A 27170-nucleotide genomic window follows, 5' to 3' on the forward strand; every position below is an offset into this window, starting at 1 on the left:
GGGGATGATTTGTTTAAGCAAGTGATTAACTTGCATAGACTCAAGCTGTAAACTCTGTCTTGTTTGTTGTGGACTGCATTCAAGTATCAATGCAGTTCTTTTGGTCTTAACCCCCAGAAGTGTTCCTCCACTTGCAGGTTTCAGTGTTAGCCTGGAGGCTTGGATAGAGTTTGTTCATAGAATATGGGACACCTTTTATTCTGGCTCTTTAAAAAAATTTTTTTTAAAATTTATTGATTTAAAAAAATGACAGTGGAATGCATTACAATTCTTATTATATATACACAGCACAATTTTTCATATCTCTGGTTGTATATAAAGTATGTTGACACCAATTTGTGTCTTCATACATGTACTTTAGATAATGATGTCCATCACATTCCACCATCATTGCTCATACCCTGCTCCCTCCTTTTCCCTCCAACCCCTCTGCCCTATCTAGAGTTCATCTATTCCTCCCATGCTCCCCCTCCCTACCCCACTATGAATCAACCTCCTTATATCAGATAAAACATTTGGCATTTTTTTTGGGGGGGGATTGGCTACTTCACTTAGCTTTATCTTCTCCAATGCCATCCATTTACCTGCAAATGCCATGATTTTATTCTCTTTTATTGCTGAGTAGTATTCCATTGTGTATATATGCCACAATTCTTTATCCATTCATCTACTGAAGGGCATCTAGGTTGGCTCCACAGTTTATCTATTGTGAATTGTGCTGTTATAAGCATTGATATGGCTGTGTCCCTGTAGTATGCTGATTTTAAGTCCTTTGGGTATAGACCTAGAAGAGGGATAGCTGTAGCACTAATCTCCAGGGTATATAAAGAACTCAAAATGCAAAGCACCAAAAACCCAAATAACCCAATGAATAAATGTGCCAGGGACCTAAACAGAAACTTCTCAGGAGAGGATATACAATCAATCAAAAAATATATGATAAAATGTTCATCATCTCTAGCAGTTAGAGAAATGCAAATCAAAACTACTCTAAGATTTTTATCTCATTCCTGTCAGAATGGCAGCTATTATGAAGACAAACAACAATAAATGTTGGCGAGGATGTGGGGAAAAAGGTACACTCATACATTGCTGGTGGGACTGCAAATTGGTGCAGCCATTATGGAAAGCAGTATGGAGATTCCTTGGAATCTGAGAATGGAACCACCATCTGACCCAGTTGGCTCTTTTCTTTCTAGAATTCTTTCCTATGTCAGACCTGTTTGTTCTACATTTCCCTCCCTAACTCCCAGCCAACAGCCTATCTCTCAGAATGTTGCAGACATACCAGCTGCACTGCATCCTAACTGTAGGCCAAAGTCTGAAGGAATGCAACTTGGATTTCTTCTTTTAAGCTTCTATTCCTTTGAAAATTAACATGCCTCTTTGGTTTGTCTTTAAAGTTTCCTGGGGTCTAAGCTTTCAGAATTTTCTTGTGCGTATGCTCATTATGCTCATCACTGGGTTTTTCATTGGATGAGCATCAGTCTCTCCAAATATGCTCTATGCTGCCCTTTTTCAAGGGCACTAGAACCACAGTTCATTCCTCAGTGGTAGCCAGACTGTGCTATGTAGATGGTGAGATGGATTATTTACAGGGAAGAATTAGTGAAAATGGATAAAAAATCCATATACATTATCATTTTCTAGATCACATTTTTGGCCACCTTTGTAGTCTAAATATGCTTATTTTGAAGTTCTTTTGTATTTGATATTTTAGAAGATCTTTATTGAACAGCTACCTTGCTCCGTGTATTATTCTAGGGACAAAGAAGAGCGCAGTTCTTTTCCCTTTCCCCAGTGAGCTTTAAATTTAATGATAAAGACATAAACCTTATAATTTTTTTTTTAAAAAAATATTTGTTTAGTTTTACATGGACACAATATCTTTATTTTATTTATTTTTATGTGGTGCTGAGGATTGAAGCCAGTGCATCACATGTGCAAGACAAGCGCTCTGCCACTGAGCCACAAACCCAGCCCTATAAACCATATTTTTAAGATTATATATGAAGAGTAAAAACACATACAATAGCTTTTCTCTTGGCACCATGCACATACTTAAAAACCCTTAATGTGGAAACAAATCTATATTCAATAGAAATACATAAAACTCAGTAATAGTCTATTAAAATTAAATATTTGTAAAAATTTAAAGAGATGTATATTAAAATAATGACTAAAGGTCACTATAATGAAATTCTGCCAAATAAGGGAGATAGGGAATTTTACCAATCAAATTGGTTGGGAATTGCCAAGCAAATGTCATTTCGCTGCATATGAACTTTGGGAATTGTAATGAGTACTTACTTGGATTCTCCATATTCTACAAGTAAATCAGTCAAGGACATGTATAGAGTTTCAAGTTACTTTTAGGCTTTATAAACATTGCTCAACATGTTGAAATGTAGAAGAATGAAACAATACAATCAAATTTGTGTCTACCTAATTGTGATAGGAATAATTCTAAAGATATCTCCCAAGATCCCCCCTCCACTGGTTATTCAATCAAATACAATATTTCTATAAAGGGATTTTATGAAATTAACTAAAATTACTAATCAGCTGACCTTAAAAATCAAAAGGTTACCCTGGACTATTCAAGTGGACCCAGTATAATCACATAAGTCCTTTAAAACAAAACAGGAAGGAAGAGAAGATGAGGTGGAATAGAAGATTGGAAAGATTTGAAGTTTGAGGACTTGACCTGAATCACTGACTTTGAAGATGGAGAAAAGAGACTCTAAGACAAGGAATTTAGGGGCCTGTAGTAGTGCAGAACAATGACTGGTTAACAGCCAGCAAATATATACCACATAGATGTGCCACATTTTCTTTATCCATTTATGTATTGAAGGACACCTAGGTTGGTTTCATAGTTTAGGTATTGTGAATTGAGCTGCTATAAACATTGATGTGGCTGTGTCACTGTAGTATGCTGATTTTAAGTCCTTTGGGTATAAGTTGAGGAGTGGGATAGCTGGGTCAAATGGTGGCTCCATTCTGAGTTTTCTAAGGAATCTCTGTACTGTTTTCCATAGTAGTTGCACCAATTTGCAGTCCCATCAGCAATGTTTGAGCATACCTTTCCCCCCACATCCTCCCCAACATTTATTGTTGCCTGTATTCTTGATGATTGACATTCTCATGGGATTGAGATAAAATATTAGAGTAGTTTTGATTTGCATTTATTTAATTGCTAGAGATGTTGAACATTTTTCATATATTTGTTGATGGATTGTATTTCTTCTTATGTGAAGTGTCTGTTCAGTTCCTTAGCCCATTTATGGATTGGAATTTTTTTTTGGTGTTAAGTTTTTTGAGTTATTTATATATCCTAGAGATTAATGCTTTATCTAATGGTAAAGATTTTCTCCCAATTTGTAGGTTCTCTCTTCGTGTTATTGATTATTTATTTTGCTGAGAGGAAGCTTTTTAGTTTGAATCCATCTCACTTATTAATTCTTTATTTTATTTCTTGTGCTTTAGGGTTCTTTTAAGGAAGCCAGATCCTAGACTGACATGGTGAAGATTTGGGCCTAGTTTTTCTTCTATTAAGTGAAAGGTCTCTGGTCTATGTTCCACTTTGAGTTCAGTTTCATGCAGGGTGAGAGATACAGGTTTAATTTCATTTTGTTACATGTACCTTTTGTAGAATAGGCTATCTTTTCTCCAGTGAATGTTTTTAGCATCTTTGCATAGTATGGGATAACTGCATTTATGTGGGTTTGTCTCTTTGTCCTCTATTCTGTACCATTGGTCTGTGTGTCTGTTTTGGTGCCAATACCATGCCATACAATTAACTTTCTAACATTTAGACATTTAAAAATCAGCCCCCCCACCTTTTTTTGGTTAAATAGAAAAAAATATCTACCTTTGAAGTCTAGAGACATAAGATTCTTGACTCTCCTTGAACACTAATTAGGGGCATGATTTGGGGACAAATTTCTGAACCTTCTTTTTTTCTCTTTTGCATGGTCCAATTTATCTATTTTTTCATATGTGTTTACTTTTTAAATCTTATCACTATTTTCATTGTCTTTCTTTAATTAACACATGCTCAATTTTAAGGATCTGTCTTTTATTAAACTCTTTTCCCTCTCCTACTTTAGTCTGTATAATTTTGATGAAGTCAAATCATCAAAAGGCATCAAAAAGGGGCTGGGGCTGTAGCTCAGTGGTGGAGCTCTTGCCTTGCATGTGTGATGTACTGGGTTCAACCTGCAGCACACATAAAGATAAATAAATGAAGAAAGATATTGTGTTCCTCTACTATAATTAAAAAAAAAGAGAGATCAAAGACCTAATGTAAGACCCAAAACTTTGAAAGTGCTGGAAGTAAACAGGGAAACACTTCCAAGCCATAGGCACACCCAATGACTTCTAAATAAGACTACATTAGATCAGGAAATAATAGCAAGAAATGACACATCAAATTAAAAATATTCTGTACAGCAAAGGAAACAATCAACAGAGTGAAGAAAACAGTTCACAGAATGGTAGAAAGTCTTTGCCAGTTACAGAGAATTGATATTCAGAATATATGAAGAAGTAAAAAATAATTCAGATAAAGAAATAAATAAATAAAAGATATAACCCAATCAATGAATGGGCAAATTAACCGAAGACATTTCTCAAATGAATTATGAATGGCCAATTATAACATGAAAAAGTGTCCAACAATTTAATCAATCACAAAAATGCAAATAGAAATCACACTAACATTCCATGTCACCCTAGTGAAAATGCAAAAAAAAAAAAAAACAATAAATGCTGCAAGGATACAGGGAACAAGGAATGCTTATAAGCTATTTGTAAGAAAATAAGTTAATACAGGAGCTTTGGAAACCAGTATGGAGGTTCCACAAAAACAAAAACATAGAACTATCATATGATCCCACTACACCACTCCTGAGTACATACCCCCCAAAATTAAAGTCAGCATGCTGTGGAGATACATGCATACCTATATTCATAATAGCTATGCCATAGAAACAGCCTAAGTGCCCATTAATAGATGAATGGATAAATAAAATATGATATAGGTATACAATAGAGTATCACTGAGCCATAAAAATAATGAAATCATTTCATTTGCTTGAAAAAGGATGGAATGATAGATCATCACAATGACCAAAATAAGACAGATTCAGGAAGACAAGTATTGCTTGCCTCCCTCATAAGTGGAACTAATGGAAACAAAGATGACATGATAGTAGCAGGGAGCTTATTAGAGAAGAGGAAAGGGGTAGGGTGGAGGAGGGGAGGGTAAGAAAGTGTAATGGGAGGGTGGGTGAATATGATCAAAGTATGTCATTTGCATGTACAAATATGCCACAATAAAATTCATTATTCTGTACAATTAAAATGTACTAATAAAAATAATTTTATAATTGCCTACCAAAAATATTTGTTATCTATCCATTCATACACCATTCATTTACTTTTATTTTTTTTAACTTCCATATGGTTGTGATTTCTTTTGCTTTAGATTTCATATCTAGGAAAACTTTTTATTAATTCAAAATCACAAACTTAATACCTATGATTCTTCTAAGAGATTAAATCCTTCTTTAGTTAGTTTTTGCTTATGGTATGAGGTCTACAACTTCTTTAGCATGTAGCTATGTAGTTATCCAAACACCATAGGTTGAAAAGACCATTTTTTTTTTCATGATTGAATTGTGTTAGCAATTCGTCAAAAATCAATTGACTACAGAAGTATTGGTCTATTTCTGAACTCTCAGTTCTATTGCCAGTGTTACACCCTTTTGGCTTTTACAAATTTGTAGTAAGGAACTGACTACTAAAGTCAGAGTCCTATTATTTTGTTCTCTTTCACCACATTGTGGAGTGAGGTGGTTATTTGGGGTTTCTCTTATTCCCATCTAAATTTTAGGATCAACTTGTCAATTTCTACAAATGTGGTAGTTGCATTTTAAAGAAGAAATGCATTGAATCCATAGACCAATTTGATCTCTATTGAGCATCTTAACAACATTAAGTCTTCCAACCCATTACACGTGATGTCTTTCTATTTATTTAGGTCTTATTTAATTTCTTTCAACATTGTTTTGTGATTTTCATTGCATAAACCTTGCTCTTCTCTTGGTAAACATTTTTTATTTTTTTTTTCAGGGATTAAATTCAGGGCCCTTGACCACTGAGCCACATCCCCAGACCTATTTTGTATTTTATTTAGAGACAGAGTCTCATTGAGTTGCTTGGTACCTCTCTGCTGCTGAGGCTGGCTTTCAAATCACAATCTTGCCTCAGCTTCCAAGCCACTGGGATTACCATGCCCAGCTTGGTAAAATTATTTCTAAGTATTGTATTTTTTGAGGTTATTGTAAATAAGATTGTTGTCTTAATTTCACTTTCAAGTTTTACATTGCCAGTGTAGAGAAATGAAGCTGATTTGCATATTGATTTTGTATCCTACAATTTTTCAAACTTATGTTCGTTTTAATTTTATTATTTGTTAGTTCCTTGAGTTCCTTTATATATAAGCTCATGATATCTGTAAATAGAGATAGTTTTACTTTTTGTTCCCATTCTGAATGCTTTTCATTTTATTTCCTTGCCTCATTGCTGGATAGAAACTATAGCACAGTGTTGATCAGAAGTGGTGATGGCAGACATCCTTGAGTTGTTCCTATTAGGGGATTTTTTTCCAATATTTGACCATTAGGTATTATGTGTACTGTTAAGTTATTTGTAGATGCCATTTATCAGGTAGACCAAGTGTTACTCTTTCCTTACATTACTAAATTTTGTGTTAAATAGATAATTTATAGTGTAGTGTATCAATCTCTTAGTTTTTACTCACATTTTTATGTTTCTAAATTATTTTATTAGTAATTGATTTACAGGTAATATTTAACATCTTAATTTAAAGCAACCAAATTTTAAGTAATACAACTAAATCCAAGACTATACAAAAAGTTTGATCCTATATTGCCTTATTCTTTCCTCTTTTGTACTGTAATTGCCAAAAAGTATATCTTTATGTATTTTGAGCCCATCAACACTGGATCATAATTAGTGATATCTATCAATTATATAATCAATTATAATAATTAGTTATTGAGTGGTCCAACCATTAAATATGTCCTTATTTATTTATTTTGGTACTGGGGATTGAACCCAGGGTTGCTTTACCACTGAGCTACATTCTCAGTTCTTTCTTTCTTTCTTTCTTTCTTTCTTTCTTTCTTTCTTTCTTTCTTTCTTTCTTTCTTCCTTCCTTCCTTCCTTCCTTCCTTCCTTCCTTCCTTCCTTCCTTCCTTTCTTTCTTTCTTTCTTTCTTTCTTTCTTCTTTCTTCTTTTGAGATAGGGTCTTGTTAAATTGCTGAGGCTGACCTCAAATTTGTGCTCCTACTGTCTTAGCCTCTTGAGTAGCTGGTGTACCTCACCCAGCTGGTGTGTCCCTCTTTTACAGGACAGAATTCTGATAGTTTCTTTAATTCTTTAGACATGGTTTCTTTTAGTTCTTCAAAATGTTTGTAATCGTTGATTTGAGGTCTATGACTCATGAGATTGGCCTACCTCAAAGATACTTTCTCTTGATGGCTTTCTCTCTCTGTATGGATCACACTTTCTTATTTCTCTACATTTCTCAAGTTGTTTTATTTTTCAAATTGCACATTTTTAACAGTATTTCCTATGGAAATTGTATGCCTCCTACTCTCCCCCTGGGTTTGTTGTTATTGCATTTGTAATTGTTTTGGTTCAATTTTTCCCCCTTTAATTTATTGCCTTTTCTGAACTAATTCTGTAGGGTCTCTATTCTTGCCATGTTGGGCTACTAAATTCTCTATTTGGTCAGCTTATTGATTACATAATAATTTCAGAGAATATTCCTTAAATGCTTGTGTCTTAGTCACTAAACAATATAGCTAGAACAATATCACATAAACTGAGTAGCTTACAAGCAACACGAATTTATTCCTCATAGTCACAGAGACTGGGAAGTCCAAGATCAAGGATGCAGCAGATTCAGCCTCTGGTGAAGGCTCCTTCCTGGTTCATACACTAAACTCTATTTCCTCATGTGGTGGAAGGGCCAAGGCAGTTTTTTCAGGAATACCTTTCCCATACATGAGTATTCTGCCTTCATGACCCTACTTCCAACAGCCCCCACCTCTTAACTACTATCCTATGTTGATTAGGCTATAACACATTTGTTTCAAGGAAGACATCTCAAACATTCAGAACAGGCATCCTAGAACCAATACGTATCTCAGCGCTTGCTGAAGGAGTCCTATCTGTGTCGGGCTATAACTTTAACTCTTACTATGAAACTGATAACTCTGTCTGGTTTTTATTTCCTGCTCTCCTAAAGACTCAAGGTCAGCTAGAGATGAGAGCTTAGATTTTCAGGTCTTCTAGAGCATGTACAAGTTCTACCCATGAACTCATTCATTCCTTCAGATTTGCAGGAATATACTGGAACTTTTCAAAACCCCAGTCAACATCTTATCCCCATGAGTTTTATGATTAGTTGATCATTTTCCTCAAGTGTTGTACACTGCCTCACAACCGTGAAGTTAAAACACTTGCCACTAGTTGTTTTCAGCAAATCCTTTCAACAAAGAAATTTTTGCAATGAGAGCGCTATCATTATGTTAAATTTCAACAGCATTTTAAGTGATGTCTGTCAAAGATCCACCAGACAGGCCAAATTATGACAACAATATGAAAATGAGGTTTTGGCAAAGCTCTGACTGCATTTTACTTTTCTGGTGTGCTGGCCACATGAGAATGCTGGATGTTATTTTTTCAAAGTTACCATGTAGCTCAAGAGTGTACTACAAGATGAGGGCAAGCTAAAGCAAATACAACAAAACAAATAAAACTCTCTGTTTTTACTGAAGTTCTTTTTTTTCTTCACTAGAAGATCTCCAGGTTAACTATTATCTAGAGCCCTATAAAAGTAAATGCTGACCATGTTTACAGTTTTAAAAATTGCCTTTATGGAAGAGAAAATTTTTAGAGGTCTTTACTGTGTTATTTTCACTAATATCACCTTCATGTTTTACTGCATGTTTTATGATCTTATAAAGTGGCTCACCTTGCCCTTTGTCACTGATGGCAGACAGAAGTTGATATGGCCATACTTAGATAGCATTTGCAAGCAATGATAAGGGATGACTATTTGAACTTATCCTCTAAGAGATAAAATTTTCTCAAGTATTATCTGGTAGTGTAGTGCTTTGTGAGTTCAATGAACAGGTATGAGACAAAATTTATGATTTGACAGAAACAGAGATTAGTAATTAGAAATCACAACTTGAAGGGATTTATATCTAAAACTATTATTTCCTTTTTGTTTTCTGAACTCTGCCATATTTCTGTCAATGATGAACATACTTTTCTCATCTTTATAAAGTTGGATACTTTAACCTTTGCCTTAGGCCCTGCATCTTGTTATGATGATCTGTTCCTGCAGCTATTTTGGGGGGAAATATTCTTAAGAACTGATATTATCTCACTGTTAAAATGCTCACTTTTTTTTTTAGCTCCTTTGAGCCAACTGCTTACAATATCACATGTGATAGGATTTATGTTTCTTCTGCTTACATTCAGCCCCATTAATCACTCAGAACCTAGGAAAAGGAGGAAATACAAGTCTTCCTATGAATAGTTGGGAAAGTGAAACTGAAATCTCTCCCTTATCTTTCCCAAAGGTCAAGATTGCTGGGTTCCATTGCCAAAGTTATTTGATTTAGCTTTCAAAACTTGATTCATGATATTTGTTGCCTCTGTATTTTATTCACTCCCTTTTGGTGTCATCCAAGTTGGTTTATGTTAGAATTTCATTACAACACCCAGTTACTGAGAAAAATATTTTTTTAAAAAGCCATCTAGCATAAGCATTTAAGATGCACGAAATCCTGATGTTTGTGTTTCTGTTTTTTTTTTCATTTAATAATTAAAAACAGGGCTGGGGATGTGGCTCAAGTGGTAGCGCGCTCGCCTGGTATGCGTGCAGCCCGGGTTCGATCCTCAGCACCACATACCAACAAAGATGTTGTGTCCGCCGAGAACTAAAAAATAAATATTAAAAATTCTCTCTCTCTCTCTCTCTCTCTCTCTCTCTCTCTCTCTCTCCTCTCTCACTCTCTCTTTAAAAAAAATAATTAAAAACATTATCACAAGATTTTTTAATACGTGAGTTTTAAAGATAGGTTATGCATTTGCTTTTATGGGTTCAGGCACAAAAAGGAAATAGATGAATCACATAACTTACTGAGAAGTGTGGTATAGAGATGAACAGTACATATGATGATGAAGAAGGAAGTGCGGGGGTGGTATGTATGTGTAACAGGTATATTGTTATGTGGCTTCAAAGAGTAGGAAAGAATACTGGATACATGAGGCAGTTTTTCTTTTTTTTTTCTTTTTTTTATTGGTTGTTCAAAACATTACAAAGCTCTTGACATATCATATTTCATACATAAGCTTCGAGTGAGTTATGAACCCCCATTTTTACCCCAAACACAGATTGCAAAATCATATCCATTACACATCCACATTTTAACATAATGCCATACTAGTAACTGTTGTATTCTGCTACCTTGCCTATCCTATACTATCGAGGCAGTTTTTCTTATCCAAGAGCTTTATATAGTCTCTTTCTGATGGTCAAAGTTATCAGGAGGATGGAGTGCTAAAGGTGGCATAGGTGAAAAACGTTCTGTTGCCTAAGGTTTACCTCTTTCTCTCATAAGTAAACATGATGATGAATGTCTTCTTAAAAAAAACAGAGAATGTTTTGCCAGGTAGTAGTCCTCTCCAAGAAACATCTCCATCCATGAATTGAATTCCTTACTCTGTTAGAAGATGCAAGGTAAAATGGAGTGTACCCTAAAAACACTTGCTCTTGTCACTAACTTGGAATTAAAGGTAGAAAGAAGATCTTGCTGTTGGGTATATTTCCAATACCACTGCTGCTGCTTCTGTTCTTCCTCTTCCTCCCTCTCATGAAAGAAAAAAGTTTATTATTAGGGCCAATGTCAAAGGAACTCAAGCTGTTTCCAGATTTAAAACTCTGCTTTCTCTTATAACCTAAAGATTAACCTTCACTTAGTATTTGACAAAACACAGAATAATTTGTAGCACTGTAGCATGTAACAAATGACAGTTTATATTTATAAAATGCTGTGCTTAAAATTTTAAATAATTTGTTCTAGTGCAATTTGAAAAATATTATTGCAAATGCTAACTTATTATTAAACTTTGCAATAATATTTTTAAGTTCCCAACAGGACCACTACATTCAGTTTGAAGACCTACTATCAATTTGCCATTTACATGGCTGAAGAAATCCTAAAATGTAATCATTTGGATAAAATGACTGATAAAATCAGTGTCACAGCTGATTTGTAACACCAAAATTAAAAAAAAAATACGATTAATATCCTTTACAAATGAAAAATTTTTTCTTGTACATCTCATGGATGTTTTAAGTAGCTGAATTAAGGCTTACTAAATGCTATTACCATTTGTACTGCTAATAATATTCATTAAACCTAAAACAATATATCCATATGGTTCATTATGTTCATTATTTGATTATACTTATTTAATATGTTTGCCTGCTGCAAGAGCAAATTAATGATTGTCCACTTACACCATGTTACTAGTTCTTCATCTGAATTTCACATAAAATAATCCCAGAGTATATTCTTTGCAGTGATTTTAATTATGCCTCTGTCTCTATGTACAAGCAAGGATATCACTATTTTGGGTGCATTAGGGTACAATTTTGGAATAAGAATAGGGAAGAAGTTCCTTAGATTTCATAATTTTACAATGAATTATTTTAATGATGTGACAATTAGATTTGATTTCCAATCCAGCTCTAATATACTATTGAATAACTTCAGAAAATATGTCATCAAAATCATCAGCATCATTTTTTTTTAAAGAGAGAGTGAGAGAGGAGAGAGAGTGAGAGAGAGAGAATTTTTAATATTTATTTTTTAGTTCTCGGTGGACACAATATCTTTGTTGGTATGTGGTGCTGAGGATTGAACCCGGGCCGCACGCATGCCAGGCGAGCGCGCTACCGCTTGAGCCACATCCCCAGCCCAGCATCATTTTTTTTCCTATCTCTCTCTCTCTCTTTTTTTTTTTTTTTTTTTGCTAATAAGAACACACCAAATAGTGGATAGAAGAAAAGAATGGTTCCCAGATTATATACTATAACCCTTGTAAAGCATTACAGGAAATCTATGGAAGCCCAGAGAATGTTCAATATTTATTTTATGGCTTTTATTTATTTATTTTTTTATATGGTGCTGAGGATGGAACCTGGGTCCCGCCCATGCTAGGGGAGCGCTCCACTGCTGAGCCACAATCCCAGCCCATATTTTGCGGCCTTTAAACAGCCACAGTCATTGGCTTTATCTGCATGATAGCAAACACAAGACTGTCAGGGCTTAGTTGTTTCTCATACTCCTGGAAAAAGCTGGGACTATTTGATCCAAGCCTTTTGAAACAAAAGCCAGAGTAAATGATCTCTTTTGAATTCTTCATTGAAGTGCTTATTTTGGTAAGCAAGCTCAGTATAATGTTTGCACTGGATACCATTTTTTTACAGGGTTGTCATTTTCTATGTCAATGTGTTAAAGTGGGTTGTGGACTGTAGCCTGTAGCAACATTATAGGGAGTACAATCACAATTAGTTATATCACTGGGCAATATTTAGAAGTAAAAGTACTAATTATGCCATTTACAAAAGCGGATAGTGTAGTTTAGTTTTTCATTCTTTAAACAAAATCATATTGGCCTAATGTGGATGTGGCCATGAATCACCAGTGGTGGCTTGAATATATTTGCCAGCAATCACTCTGACTCTGATGTCCTGACTCTTGCTTCTCTCAGCCTACTTCCTCTCACTGGTCTCCAGAGTGGATGGTAATTCCTCAAACTTGAGAAGCAGACTTTTCCTTCCAACTAAGGACCAACATGCTTGTCAGGTATTTGAAAGTAAACAGCATTTAAAATACTTTGTAATATTTAGAGATTTCTTTATTGTAATTGTTTGGGTAATAATTCTTTTTCTTTTTTCTTTTTTTTTTTTTTTGTAGATTACATTTTATCACTTCTTGAGCCATGTGAATGGCAAATTGATGGTAGGTCTTCAAACCGAATGTGGTGGTCCTGTTGGGAACTTATGGCAAAACACAGCCAAGCTCCAAAATCGATGGGAAAGAAATGTCATCAAAATCCAGAGTTCAAAGAACTTTCAGGTATGTCTATTCCAGGCTTCAGCTATGGCTTTTGAAGGGAAAGTGACAAGAACCAGATCTTTAACACAGGTGAATTAAAAATAAAGGGTTCACTCAATTTGCCAGGGACTGAGGTATTTCCAAGGACTTTCAAGTACTGAAAGTGAACATATGTGCTGGTCACCCTAAAGAACAGACAGTTTAACAGTGAAGTCTTGAATCTGTGTAATAAATTAAAGTGGATATATTTTAAGATATGTAGATGTATCTGTAAAATATAATGTCTTTTTCCAATTTTTTTGGATTTTTTCTGTTTTCCTTGCTTTTTTAACCTCCTCTTTCTTTTCATTTCTTTTCCCTTAGAATCATTTTCCTTTCAGAGTTTTCTCATGCTTTTGAGAGAAAAGAATAATGTTTGGTAATGAGGAAAGAAACTGGTTGACTTAAATACTAATTCCGAATGTTGTTGAAAGAGAGTAATTGTCACATTTATCTCATGGTTAAGCTCGATTCATCACAGTCCTTATTTTCCTAAATAATTTTGAGAATTAAATCCAATTAAAGCCTACATAAGACAAACATTTTATGCAGCTTAATATACTTAGGCATGGTGGAAATTTTAATCTATGATTATCTCAAGAGTTCTTGGAAAAGTGGTTTATATTTTAACATTGGGACAGCTAAGCAAAATTTGTCACTTAAAGCATTTTATTCCTAATCAATTAGCTTCCTAACCTGGTTTGTAGATCAATTTACTCCCCATAGGTTTCCTTTATCAACTTAGGATGATATAATAATTGATTTTATGATTTAATAATAATTTCATTCTACAGCAAATAATCTGATATGTGATGAATTTAGTACTTGTTTAAAATAGGGAATGAATTTAATTCAATATTGCCTTTAGCTATTTTGGGTGATTAATAGGAAAAGGATAAACAAATAAGCAAGATACTTTATTATAAATGTTGAATTACAAGATATAAGAAGGGAATATTTTCTTAATTGACATCATAAAATTACCCAAATTGGAATTTTCTGGCGTTGGTAAATTTGGCATCAAATTTGGCACCAAATGGAGATTTAAAAAATCATTTAGTAAATGGTCCAATGGCACATAGACAAGAGGAATCACAATTCTGTAGTTTGAGACTTTGTACTTTTTTTGGGGGGGGAGTGGATACTCGGGATTTCCACTAAGCCACATCCCCATATCTTTTTAAAATATTTTTTTAGAGACAGGGTCTCGCTAAGTTGCTAAGTGCCCCACTAAGTTGCTGAGACTGGCTTTGAACTTGCCATCTTTCTACTGTAGCCTCCCAAGTTGCTGGGATTACAGGCATGTGCCACCATGCCCAGCCAGACTTTGTATTCTCTTGAAGTCAAGTATCTATGTGTGTTTATTGGGGGTAAAAGGCACTTAAGACATCAGGCATTTAAGTCTTCCTACAAATGAGTTATTCTTTTGAGGTACTTGGGATGCACTGGGCAAGGAAGTTCTCTAGTACCACGTTAAAAGAAGATGTTTGACATTTGGGGGGACCCAGAACAAATTTGTGGCTTTGGTGAGGTATGGTATCCAGAATGAATTCCTCTGAACAACGGTAATATATTCTAGTTCACTGTGAAACTTCGGGCATTTGTTATTAATTGCTAGAGAAGTTTCTAGTTTATTTTTTAACCCTTCTCTTCTTGGTCCCTGGTTTCTGTCTTTTCTAGACAGCAACAACAAAAGCAACAAAATTAAACCAAGAGTACTTTTGTGGGGACTTAGTCACATTGACTAGATTTGGGAGGGAGCATTTGCTGAATTGCCTTTTCTCTCCAAAACTGTATCAACTTTAAGGACTGAGATGAGAAGCTTGTCCACACCCACATGCTTTGTCATTATTTATACATCATTTAAAACTTCTAAACAGAGTTGATGGTAAAAGAATTCCCCAAATAACTTTATTGCTGATAGGAACAGTGCTTCTTCCTTAAAGACTGGGTAAAATGGTAAACTGCGATTCTGGTGGGATCCTTCGACTACACCAATCTTTTAAGACTGCAGGTATGTTTTGGTTTTATCCTGTCAGCAAGAGAGCAGATGTTCATTTGCTATTGTTCCGTGGGCCACAGAGATGTGCTGTGCTGGTAATACAGCCTGCCACCCTCTAGTATCTTATTCCTGAAAAGCTTTCATCAGAGGCTTATTTGAGGGAATTTTGTAATCAGCATCTCCACACAGCATTTGCTGCCTCATCAACTCACAAGCCCCTGAGAATTATTCTGTTTTCTGTAATTTCCCCTCCATGCTGACTTCTGGTAGTTAAAAGCCCAGCTAGATTCCAGCTTAGCATGGACTTTTGAAAAAGCGTCTGGAGTTGGCTCTCGCTTGGGGACTTTATTGTGTTCATCTTTAAAATTCTGGGTTTATTCCTTAATAAAATTGAGGGAGGATAATTTCTGAAAAAATACAACCATATAAACAAGCAATGGCATAGGTGGCAGCATTTCAGAAAGTTTCTGAAGACGTTAAAGGAATAACAACTAGCACTTGTTGAACATTTATGTGTGAGAAATTATGTTGAGTCTTTTGTTACACATAATCTAACTGGCCTTTCAAGAAAATCCTCTTAGGTAGAATGATGATTTACACCATCGTTAACAGGAGGATTGTAAACTTCAAGAGGTGAATAACTTCCTAAATCCCATATCAGATTAGAATCTAGTGTAGTTTCATTTCAGATAATCACTTAATCACTAAGCCATAATAATTTTCTGTATCATGTTAAAGCATTATGGGAATTTAGAAAACATGGGAGAAAAGAGAAAGAACAAAGCCTCCAGATTGGGTCAAATCTGTTGCATTTAACTTATTAAATATTCTTCTGTCTTGTTGGCCATGTTGGGAGAAATAATGTTAGGCATTACATGGTGGTGAGGAATCTCAATCATGTTTATAAAACTTGTATATGTAAGCAGTGAAGTTTATATTATTCTAAATTTTTCAAGAAGGCAAAGAATACAACAAATCAAGTATGCAGTAAAATTCAGTTACAAAATCAAATGAAATCTGCCCCACCCCTTTGTCTGAAGATTTTTTTAAAGTTTGGTGGTGGTTGTTGAAGGGATCTTATAGGAAGGAATAAATATTATATTACTAACATATCACTGTAGTTTTCAAGTTGGTAGTTTGGATTGTTAAACTAAATGATAGTGAATTGTAGACTTTTTTTTGTTTTTTACTGGAGATCGAACCCAGGTCCTTGTCATGCTTGGCAAGTGCTCTACCACTGAGCTACAACCCCAGCTCTGAAACAGTTTTTAAATATGCTATTATCTCCTTGTGATTTTTTTGATATTTTATTTAAAAACACTGAAGAGCTCTCAGCAGCCTTTTACTTAGAAAGAATAGACTTAATTAATAAAAACCAAAAATGAGTCATTTATTAAAAATATCAATTGTTCCTTAATTTTAAAGTTCTACCCTCACATTTTTCAAAGTTATAATCCAAAACTATTTATTATATGAACTCATGATGGGGAAAATTACTGGACTCTTCTGATGTTTGGAAGGTTGGCTTCAGAAATAAATTGAATGCATACTACCATTACAGACAACTCTAATGCAATACATATGATTATGAGTTTCTAGTCATGTTGTTACTGATGTAACTTAAGTGGCCCTATGTCCGGGACTCATTTTCCATTGCAGATTCCTCTAACATTTAAATAAAATGGTTTGGCATTGACCCCCCTTTCTACATTCAGGGGTCATCTTTTTTCAAAATACTTGGGGAAAAAGAAAGTTGCCTCATGTTTACTAGGGGTCAGTGTAGGCTGTGTCTGATCCCTGAGATGTTGCCAAGATCCTAATTCCATTACCCCTTTATGATTTGCTTGTGTGTGTGTACGTGTGTGTACATGTATGTACGTGTGTGTGTGTGTGTGTGTGTGGTTTCCCTTTCTTTCTTTTTCTTTTTCTCTTTCTTTCTTTCTTTCTTTTTTTTGTGCTACTTTGCTTCTTTTAAAACTTATCCCCAACATCACCAAAATGAGGTGAGTGTTTGGGGAGAAAATATTTGACAAAATTTTAGAAAACACAAGATAAGTAAGACACAACTTTTCCTAGAAAGGCTACTCCCTGCAGCCAGCTCAGCCTCTGACTGTTGGTGATTCTTCCTGAGACCTGTATCTTCCGCCATTTTGTTATATCCTAGCCCAAATCCCTGGAAAATCTTTTTAGAAAATCTATTTACCTGGGCTGTTTATGTTTTTCCTGATGAATTTTGTGTTTTGTAGCCATTAGTAAATCTCCCTATACATAGAGAAATAGTTCTTTTTCTGAGGGAAAAAAAAAGTGTTTTCCTCTTGCTGAGTTCCTGGGCTCAAATGGCAGCCAGTTTTCACAGTAAGTTTTCTTCAGTTATACCAAATTAACATGTAATTTAACAGAATCAAATAAATGCAGAATATCTGTTTCAAACCCTAACAAGAGGATTAAGGCAAAAAGTAATTTAAAATTCAATAGGTTGGGCAAGAGGGTACAGGAGTGGGGATAGGAATGGAAGAAAAATAGGCTTAAGGGATCTGATTGGACATGGCACTATAAGAGAATGGAATTCTAAAGGCCATTTTGGAGTTGTGAGCATTGTGAAGAAGCAGACTTCAGGTAACACAGTTGGAACACGAGTGAGGTAAGGCATCCAATTTGAGGAAAAAAAAGCATATTATGAATTAGAAGTGACTCCTGTTTGGAAAGAAATATGTTATAATGACATGTTGGACAAGAACAAAAGTGAATAAGGCACAGCACTATGATCTGCTATGGCTTACTGTATCCACACCAACTGTGGACCTAAGAAGTAGCACTGAGTTTCTGAAATAAAGGTGTTTATATTATAAGCAAGTTTGAACAATACATATGCTTTGAATACATCTATGGATGAGGTTTCAAAGAGCATTGGTATTCATTAGTGAGGCAGAATAAAACTCAGTATACTAACACACCAACCTTCTATTCGGCAATTAGAAATTGGACAGTGACTTCTTTCCAGATTTCTTGGATTAATCATATGAGGATATTTCTTCCTGGTGTAGACTTGGGCTGGCTCCATATCACAGCATAGAAGTCAGTCATTTTAACAAGTTGCTGAACAGTGCATTTTCCATCGATATCTCAAAGCTATGTGTTGATAATGGCACAAGAGGTACAAGAATACAACAGAGGATATCAAAGGCAATACTGAGAATCAAATGCCAAGAATCAGAAGTGAAAATGGGGAATGGTTGCAAGATGCTAAGAACCAGAGCCAGGTGTGGTGCTTATAATCACGCTTATAATCATGCTTATAATCCTAGTGGTTCAAGAGGCGAATTCAAGCCAGCCTCAGCAAAAGTGAGATGCTAAGCAGCTCATGAGACCCTTTCTCTAAATAAAACACAAAATAGGGCTGGGGATGTGGCTCAGCAGTCGAGTGCCCCTGAGTTCAATCTCTAGTACCAAAAAAAAAAAAAAAAAAGATGCTAAAATGAAACCTGTATACAAAAACTGGTAATTGCTAAACATATGGGAAGGCCACGTGGGGAATAAACATGGAAGATGGTTGCGGGATAGAAATCAGATAAGCTTTGTTTCACTTCACAAACATGTTACCTAACCTGTGCCAGACATCTGTGTGGTACAGTGATGACTGCACATTTTCTTGTTCTAGAGACTATTTTTCCTTTTTCTTGGAATTGGCATGATGGTAACTCAAGTGTTTCTAGAAAGTAGCATGTTTCTTACTTGTTGACGTTCTTCTGTAACACTGATGTTCTTTTGCTTTGTGTTTTGTTCTGTTTTGCTCTTCTTGTGCAGGTTGTCTTTCAAGGTCAAATGATTGCAACTCATGAACAGGATGTAGTCATAGCTATTGATGACATATCTTTCAGTTCAGGCTGCTTTCCTGTGCATGGTAAGAACTTTTTCTTTCATTTTGATCCTTATTGTGTAAAATAAATACAGTGCAATTTAAACATTGTCAGACTTTGAACTACTAAGTATTTTTGCCTGATGTTTTATTATGGGACATTTTTCATTGTTCTAATACATTGTTTAACAGTGACTGGATCTATTTTGAAAGTGAAGATGGGCTATTTTTCACAGACTCTGATGCTGTAAAGGACTGAATGGGGTAATTTAGTTGCAGAATTGAATCTTGTAGCAATGTTTATACTGGCTAGTTAATTCTTAACTCCATGCCTTTTAGGAGATCAGTAGAAACTGGCTTCCATATAGTTGAAATGGTCTTCTTGAAGTAGTACCTTGATTCTTTCAGTGCAAGACACAAAATGGAGGGAAAATTAGTTATAATTTATTTGCAATTAAGACTGAAACAAACATATTGATAAATCACATATGTCTAAAATATATTCTTATTGGCCTTTAACTGAATAATTTCAATTCCTCATTTACCCAGTTAACAAAGGAAAAAAATTATTATTAAAATTAGAATTTGGTTAATCTACCAAGCAAGAATAAGAATTTAATCTAAAAAGCCTATGTATTTATAAGTCTATACACACCACAATATTCCTCCTTAAAATTTTATTATATTGTGGTACAATGCAGCAGAATAAAGATAGCTTTTATTTTAGTCCATTTTCTGTTACTATAATGAAATACCCATGATTGGGTGTTTTATAATGAAAAGAGGTTAATTTATCTCACAGTTCTAGAAGTTCCAAGGCATAGTGCAACCATCTGATTGACTCTGGTAAGGGTCCCATGGAAGAATCACTTCATGGTTAATGTATAATTGCACGAAAGTGTGTAAGAGGGAGAAATTCATATGTTGAAACAGGAAGCAAGAAAGATGGGCTTTCTCTCTTATAACAACCCTTTCATGAGAACTAACCAGGATCCCACAATATCTGCATCTACTCCAAGGAAAGGTAGTGCCCCTAGGGATCCAGTGACCTCCAACTGAGTTGTACCTTATAAAGGTTTCATCACCTCTTAATATTGACACGCTAGGGACCAAACTTCCAACTCCTGAACCCTTGGGTTCACCTTCAACCATTTCCAAACCATTGTAGCTATTTTGTCAAGAGGGATGCTAAGTTCTAATCTGATACAAAAATATGGCAGTTGTGGTAACTGATATTTCAAAACCAGAAAAAAAAGATGTACTGGCTTTCCTGAGACCAAGCAAAGATCTCTGTTTCTGTGTCTTGCTTGGATTTTTAAACAGCACTCTTGCTGGTAGGATAGAGCATACAGATATGCATATCTTGTCATCTAGACCAAGACAGGGGCTGATGACAGCCCTTTCTAACACTGGAGCACTTCAAGGTGTTTTTCATCTTTGTATTTTCAGTGTGGATCAGGTAAGAAATCACAATACCATAAACTGAAAGATAGATCATTCAAATAGAGAACTTCAGGGGAACAGATGGCAGATTCCTCCAAATTTTAGAAGGAAATAACCGAAGCATCAACCTCAATACCTTTTCAGTAAAAGAAGATTTGGTTTATCAGAAGAGATGCAAATAATCAGTGTAGAACACAGGGTTAGGTGCAGGCAAAGCCAACTCAACTGCTGACTGCTCTTAAGTTCCCATCTCCCCTAAAACTCCCCCTCTCTTACCCTGTGTGGTTTCCTGGATCCAGAGCACAGCCAGCCTGTGCTTGATACTTAATGAGACATTTAATTTCTGACCCTGATCATTTTAGCAATATTTTTATACTTCTCAGTTTTATAGTTTTCTGCAGAACTAGCCTGCCAAACTAGCTCTGTTCATTGGCCAATCTAACTAATTACCCTCAAAAGCAAAACAGGCAATGAAATCAGCCATCAGCTGGGGTTTCTTCACTGCTGGGTAGCTGCCATTGAAACTGTATTGACATTACGAATTTGCACAGGAACATTCTTGGGTGGAGCTTGGGAGTTGACATTGCCTGTAATAAGACCCCACTATCATTTCTGACATGAACTTTCTCTCCATCATTGGCTCTGGGAACTATAGTCATTTCCCTAATTGCCCATGATCCACATACTGGGATAAAGGCCAAGGTGGATGGGCCATAATAAATATTCAGAAGACAAATGCCAGATTTTGTAGTAAGCACTTAAAAGACCTCTAAAAATTCACTACTGAAGGTTAAAAAAAAGTAATTGTACTTGGAGTGTAAACATTAGGAAATTTGAACATTCAAGGGAAAGTTGTGGTCAAATTGTAAAATGCTGAGCTTTACAATTTCTAAGACAAGAGTTCTAGACATCATTGTAATCATAAGGCATTCGAGATGGTGTAGAAATAGAATTTACTAAAGATATGAGGCATCAGTGAATTTTAAGACCAATTTGGTTGACTATGCCTTTCACATCGATGATAAATTCATTCCATATGACAAGATTCAGGACTAGAGAAGAAGACTTTGAAATTCAAGGCTGAAATTATCCATGGAACGTAGACCTGCATGGATACCAGTGACGTTAAAATGGATGTCATGAACCAAGATGTTTTTCACATACAAGAATAAACAATTGTGTAGAAGCAAAATTAGGTATCTAGAAAAATGATAGCCTTGATTTTAGGCCCTGTGCTTTATACCATCTCTTGGAAAATCTGCAAAAGAAGTGGTCTTCTTTTGGAGAAAGGCAAGATTTAAGTAAAGTCACATAGTGTGTTCTCTGGAGGTGAGGGTGTGGGGAGAGTTTTATCCCCTTCCCCCCAAAAATAAGAATTGAGAGCATATTTAAACTTTTAGAAGGAAAGCACAGCATTATGAAATATTAATAATGGAGAAAAAGCATAAAGCATTATCAGATAGCATTGGCATTTGGATGCTGTTACATTTTATAAATGACAGGAATGTGAGAGATAGTAAAATTAAGTAGCATTAAATTTCTAAATGGGACTCTCTAGTCCAGTTCAAGCACTATCATAGCAGAATAAACCTAGTTAATCATCAGAATCACATGGGGGGGATGATTGATTCTGGGCTTCCCTCCAGAACTGCTACGGTGGGAATCACAAACCATGTGGCTTGCATTTTCAACAAGGTTCTGGAGATAGTTTTTATGAAGAAAGCAAGACCGAGTTCAAAGAATAGGACTGGCATTTAGGAACCATGGGTCCTGTTTCCTTGTTGATAATCTTACTTGGCAACAACTGCTTTGGAGCGGAGTCCCAGATGACTAGAGTCAGCTATTTCAGTTTCATGCAGGCCTGAGGTCGTGGTGGAGCATCAGAGGCCTGTAGGCAAAGCCAAATCAACCTGCTCATTTCCATCAGAAAACCCTATTCCCACAGAGGATAAGGTCAGAATGCATTTAGATATGAGAAAATAGACAAGTTTGCTTAAATGACCTCAAAAATGAAAAAGAAGCAGTTGTTGGCATTCGTTCTTCACTCCAAACCTGTTAAAGTCAAGGACTGAGTGATTTTTCTGCAATTTGCCTTATGCTTATTGCCTGATGATCATAAGGATCACCAGAGCTCTTACATGTCAAATTTAGGGCAGAAAGAAGGCCGAGGCAGACGAGGGCTATATCTTTGACCATGTCATTGGCTTGACAATTGTTACAATAGTAACTTGAGTTACTAGAGAAGGTAATAAAAGTGAATATTTAGCTTTTAGCCTCTGGAATAAAGAAAGGCAAGAAGAGGTTTATGGACTGAATGGGCAAATGTATTTGCTACAGAATCTCAAAATCAACCTGCTTAGAACTAAATTATATTTTCCCCCCAAAAATCTGTTCCCTCTCCTACATTCTGTCTTTTAGCCATTGACATATTCATCACCAGAAAACCTACTCTGAAATAAATGCTAGGGAAATGTTTCAGGTGGAAAAAAAATCAAAAATTATTACCAGAGGAAAACTTGTAGCTTCAAGAATAAAGGAAAAACAACTGAAATCACAAATAACTGAATAAATAGAATACTTTTCTCTCCTAAAGATTGTGTGTGTGTACACATACACATACACATATATACATGTATACACACACACACACACACACACATATATATATATATAAAACTATACATATATAATTATAGAATAAAGTGAGGAACATAAAATTCTGTGGCTGTAGCACTTCTATATTTCATTTGAAATGCTAACCAGCTCTGATGTTAAACTAAGAAATGCATATCCTTAGAATGAACAATAAACACAAGTTAGTGACAAAATTGAACATATCAGAATATTCAGAAATTGAAATAATACACTAAAGGCAAAGAGAATAGAAGGAGATAACAGAAATGTGGAATGGGGTAGTAAGGGAACAAAGGGTAATCAAAGCCTAGAAAATAAAATTAACAAACAAGTTGTAATCATAAAATTATTATATTGAATATAAGTGGTCTCAGCATTCCTATCTGAACTCAGATGATATGAGATTGGAACAACAATCAGAACCATCTTTATTCTGACTATAAAAACCCATTTTAAATATTGTACAGATTAACCAAAAATAAAGGGGTACAGAAAAATGTACCATGTAATCAAATCAAAGAAAGGTAGAGTGACCATATTCATGTCAAAATTGTTGTTCATAACAAGGAAAATTAATAAGGATAAATAGGACCATTATATAGTAATAAAGGGTAAATTCAGTAAAAAAATATAATCCTAAATATGTACACACCTAACAACAGTACACCAAAATATATGTGGCAAAACTATTAGAATTCAAAGAATTAAATAAATCCACAATTATATCAGGGGATAGATACATAGATATAGATAGATCAATAATCCTGACAAATACATAAAATCAGTAAGAATATAGAAAACTTGAACAAAATCATTCACTAATTTGATATAATTGACATTTATTAAAATAATACATAATAGGCAAATAGAACAGAATACAATGTGCATATGCAACATTAACCATTGATAGTCAGCAGCAAGGGTCCAAGGGTGCAGCAATACAGAGGAAGGACAAAATTTAAGGAGACGCTAGAATTTTACTGCTAGACTCTACATGTGTCCTTCATCTCCACCAAATTCCTGTGTCAAAATCCTAATGTCCCTGTGACTGTATTGAGAAGGTTGGATCTTTGGGAAGTAATTTAGTAAAATCCTAAGGATGGGGTCTCATTTGCTACTATTGTGTCTTCAAAAGAAAAGGAAGATGCTGCCTTTGTCTCTCTCACTGTGTGTGTTTTATGGGTCCTTCTCTCCTGTGTGAGGACTCTGAGTATAGTGGTCATGCACAAGCCTGGAAGAGAGCTCTCACTAGGGCCCTTATCTTATGCTTCCAGCCTCCAGATCTGTAGGGAAAAAATTCTATTATTGAAGCCCCAAGTCTATGGTATTTTTTTTATTGCAGTCTGGACAGACTAAGATGCTTACTAACTGAGATAAAGAGTATTTAGATGTAACATTTAAAAAAATCAAAACTAATAAAAAATCAATGGTAAACAAAACATTAGAATGTTCAAGATGGGATCAGTATTATTAAATTTTATCAGGTGCCTATATGGCTTAGAATCTTAACATTTGGGCCATGAAACAAATTTTAAGAATCTTAAAGGAACTGAAATAATACAAAAATAGGTATTTTGATTATAATGAAATCAAACTACAAAGCTGGAAAATCCACAATTATTCGGAAATTAAACATCAGAAGAGTTTCATGTTTGTTGAATAAGACTCATAATGAAAATCTTCATCAAAGAAAATTCCAGAACCGCATGATTTCACTGGCAAGTTGTATCAAATATGTAGGGATAAATTGCCACCAGTTCCGTACATTCCATTTCAGAAAACAGGTATGATGAAAACACTCATCACCTTATTTTGAAATAATGACTTTGCCCTAACATAAAATCCAGACAAAAATACAAGAAAACCTCAGGTCTCAAGTCTCCTGCAAAATATTATCAGAGTTCTAGCAATATATAAATAGGTAATCGGGTGCAACCATTCAGGGAATTCAAAGCTGGTACAATGTTTGGAAACCAATGAATGTCATTTACCACATTGACAGACTGAAGAAGAAAAAGATCCCGTGATGATCTTAGTAGATGCAAAAACAACATTTGACAAAATTAAAAATACCTTCATGATCCAAAACCTCAGCAAACTTACAAACTTTTTTAACCTGATAAAGGTTTTATACAAAAAGCCTACAGCTAACATCACACCCAATGATGAGAGAATCATGCTTTGCTCCTAAATTTGGGAGTCACTCATCATTTCCATGCAACAACACACTGGAAGTCTGGTGATATTCTTAAGTAAAGGTAATTAATTAGAAAAAAAAGGAGGAAATGTCTCTGAAAGTAATATGATTATCTATACATAACATTTCATGGAATTTACTTGATTTTAAATTACAGAACACTGCATTTTGCATGTCACCTTATTTAGGGGCCAGGCTCATCTCCTTTGTATTATTACAGTTTTAGTATATGTGCTGCCAAAGTGAGCCCAGATTTATTTTTACAAAGTTTCTGAATTTATCATGGTAGCAGGATGCAAAATAAATATAAAATCATATTTATTTTCACATAATATCAATGACTGATTAAAAATGAAAATGAGGAAAAGGGACCACATATAATAGAATCAAAGTTAATTCTTATGCATCTAACAAAATATTGTATCTGCATTTGGGAGACTGCAAAATACTGATGAAAGACATTGAGAAGAGCTAAATATTAATTTTACTTTAGGTAAATTTAGAAATAAATTTAAAAGAGTAATGGTCACTTTTTAAGTTGAAGTGATAATGATGGTGAGAAGTTTATGTGCTTAATTCATTGGGCAATTTGCAGAAAAAATTGCTATTATCTTAGTATACTAAGTATGTATGTATATGTATATATCTGTTTACTATGAAAATGTAAACAACTTTACAAAAATGCTTAGTTATAGGTATTTTCATGGTGTCTAAATGCTTTTGCATGCTGCGAAATAAAATTAAGTTCTCTTTATAATATTAGAAAAGTCTTAAGACTATTTTCATACTTTCGAATACTACCATTCTAGCCTCTGCCCCTCCCAAGAAGTAAAAATTCATTTTACATTTATTGGAAAGTGAATTACTCTACACTCTATCAAGGTAGCAAGTGTAAAAAAAAATCAAGGTTTGTGACTGTGATCAAATAAGAATGTGTTTAATCAGTGATTCTTGAATAACACTGATTCTTGAATAAATTGCTGATTATAATTTATATAAAGATTGCTTGCTGAGGCTCATAATCAGAATATTGTGAAATTCTGTGAATATTTTTGGCTTTCCAGAACCATGCCTCAGACATTTGTAAATGGCACAAATATATAAGTCATCCCTTAATTAGAAGCTTCATCATGTGTGTGTGTGTGTGTGTGTGTGTGTGTGTGTAATCTAGTTAAATAACTAAAGACCTGTTACCATTTTTTTAAGTTAAATTCGAAAACCCAATAAGTATTTATTGAAATCCATTATCAATTTTTAAAAATTGACAAAGAAATTGCCTAAATATGAGGTCAAAACTGGTGTAAATTATAACTTTTACTGCAATAGCCTTGAGACTTGGACTTCATTCTGTAACATTTCAGAGTTTCTAGCCAGTTTCACACAATCTGTTTGAGGGAGATAAGATTTCAAGGAGGACAGCCCTCAGGCTTGTGACTTCATTGGTATGGTGACCTTGAAATGGTTGGCCAAGCTTCCTCCTATTGATTATGTATCATTGATGAAGGATTTTAACCAACCCCTCTAAATATTCTCTTGCAGTCAAATCATGGTGCAATGTAAGAATGAGTGAGAGAGGGAGATGGAGAGAAAGAGATAAAATATAAATGAATATGAATGTAAATATAAATAAGTGTTATGTTTAAAAAGTTTCAGACTCTGGGATTGAATACATTCAAATAAAAATGTATTTCTGGGAGATTTATTATTTATGCATACCATACCACCACACGTACCATAATTTTTGGAGTATAATTTCTAGTT

At 34.8% G+C, this 27170-nt stretch overlaps 1 protein-coding gene across 1 annotated transcript in view; it reads left to right on the plus strand.

The window, feature by feature from the left end:
• Positions 1-27170, plus strand: part of MALRD1 (MAM and LDL receptor class A domain containing 1) — a gene marked incomplete at both ends in the record, with an annotated part of 684412 nt that overhangs the window by 27152 nt on the left and 630090 nt on the right. The window contains 3 exons of the mRNA XM_081298191.1: positions 12892-12986; positions 13098-13259; positions 19084-19180. Of these exons, the coding sequence (XP_081154317.1) occupies positions 12892-12986; positions 13098-13259; positions 19084-19180 (354 nt within the window). The remainder of the gene's footprint in view (positions 1-12891; positions 12987-13097; positions 13260-19083; positions 19181-27170) is intronic.

This window comes from Spermophilus citellus (assembly GCF_964194105.1).
Source record: "Spermophilus citellus genome assembly, chromosome: 6".
Classification (NCBI taxonomy): Eukaryota; Metazoa; Chordata; class Mammalia; order Rodentia; family Sciuridae; genus Spermophilus; species Spermophilus citellus.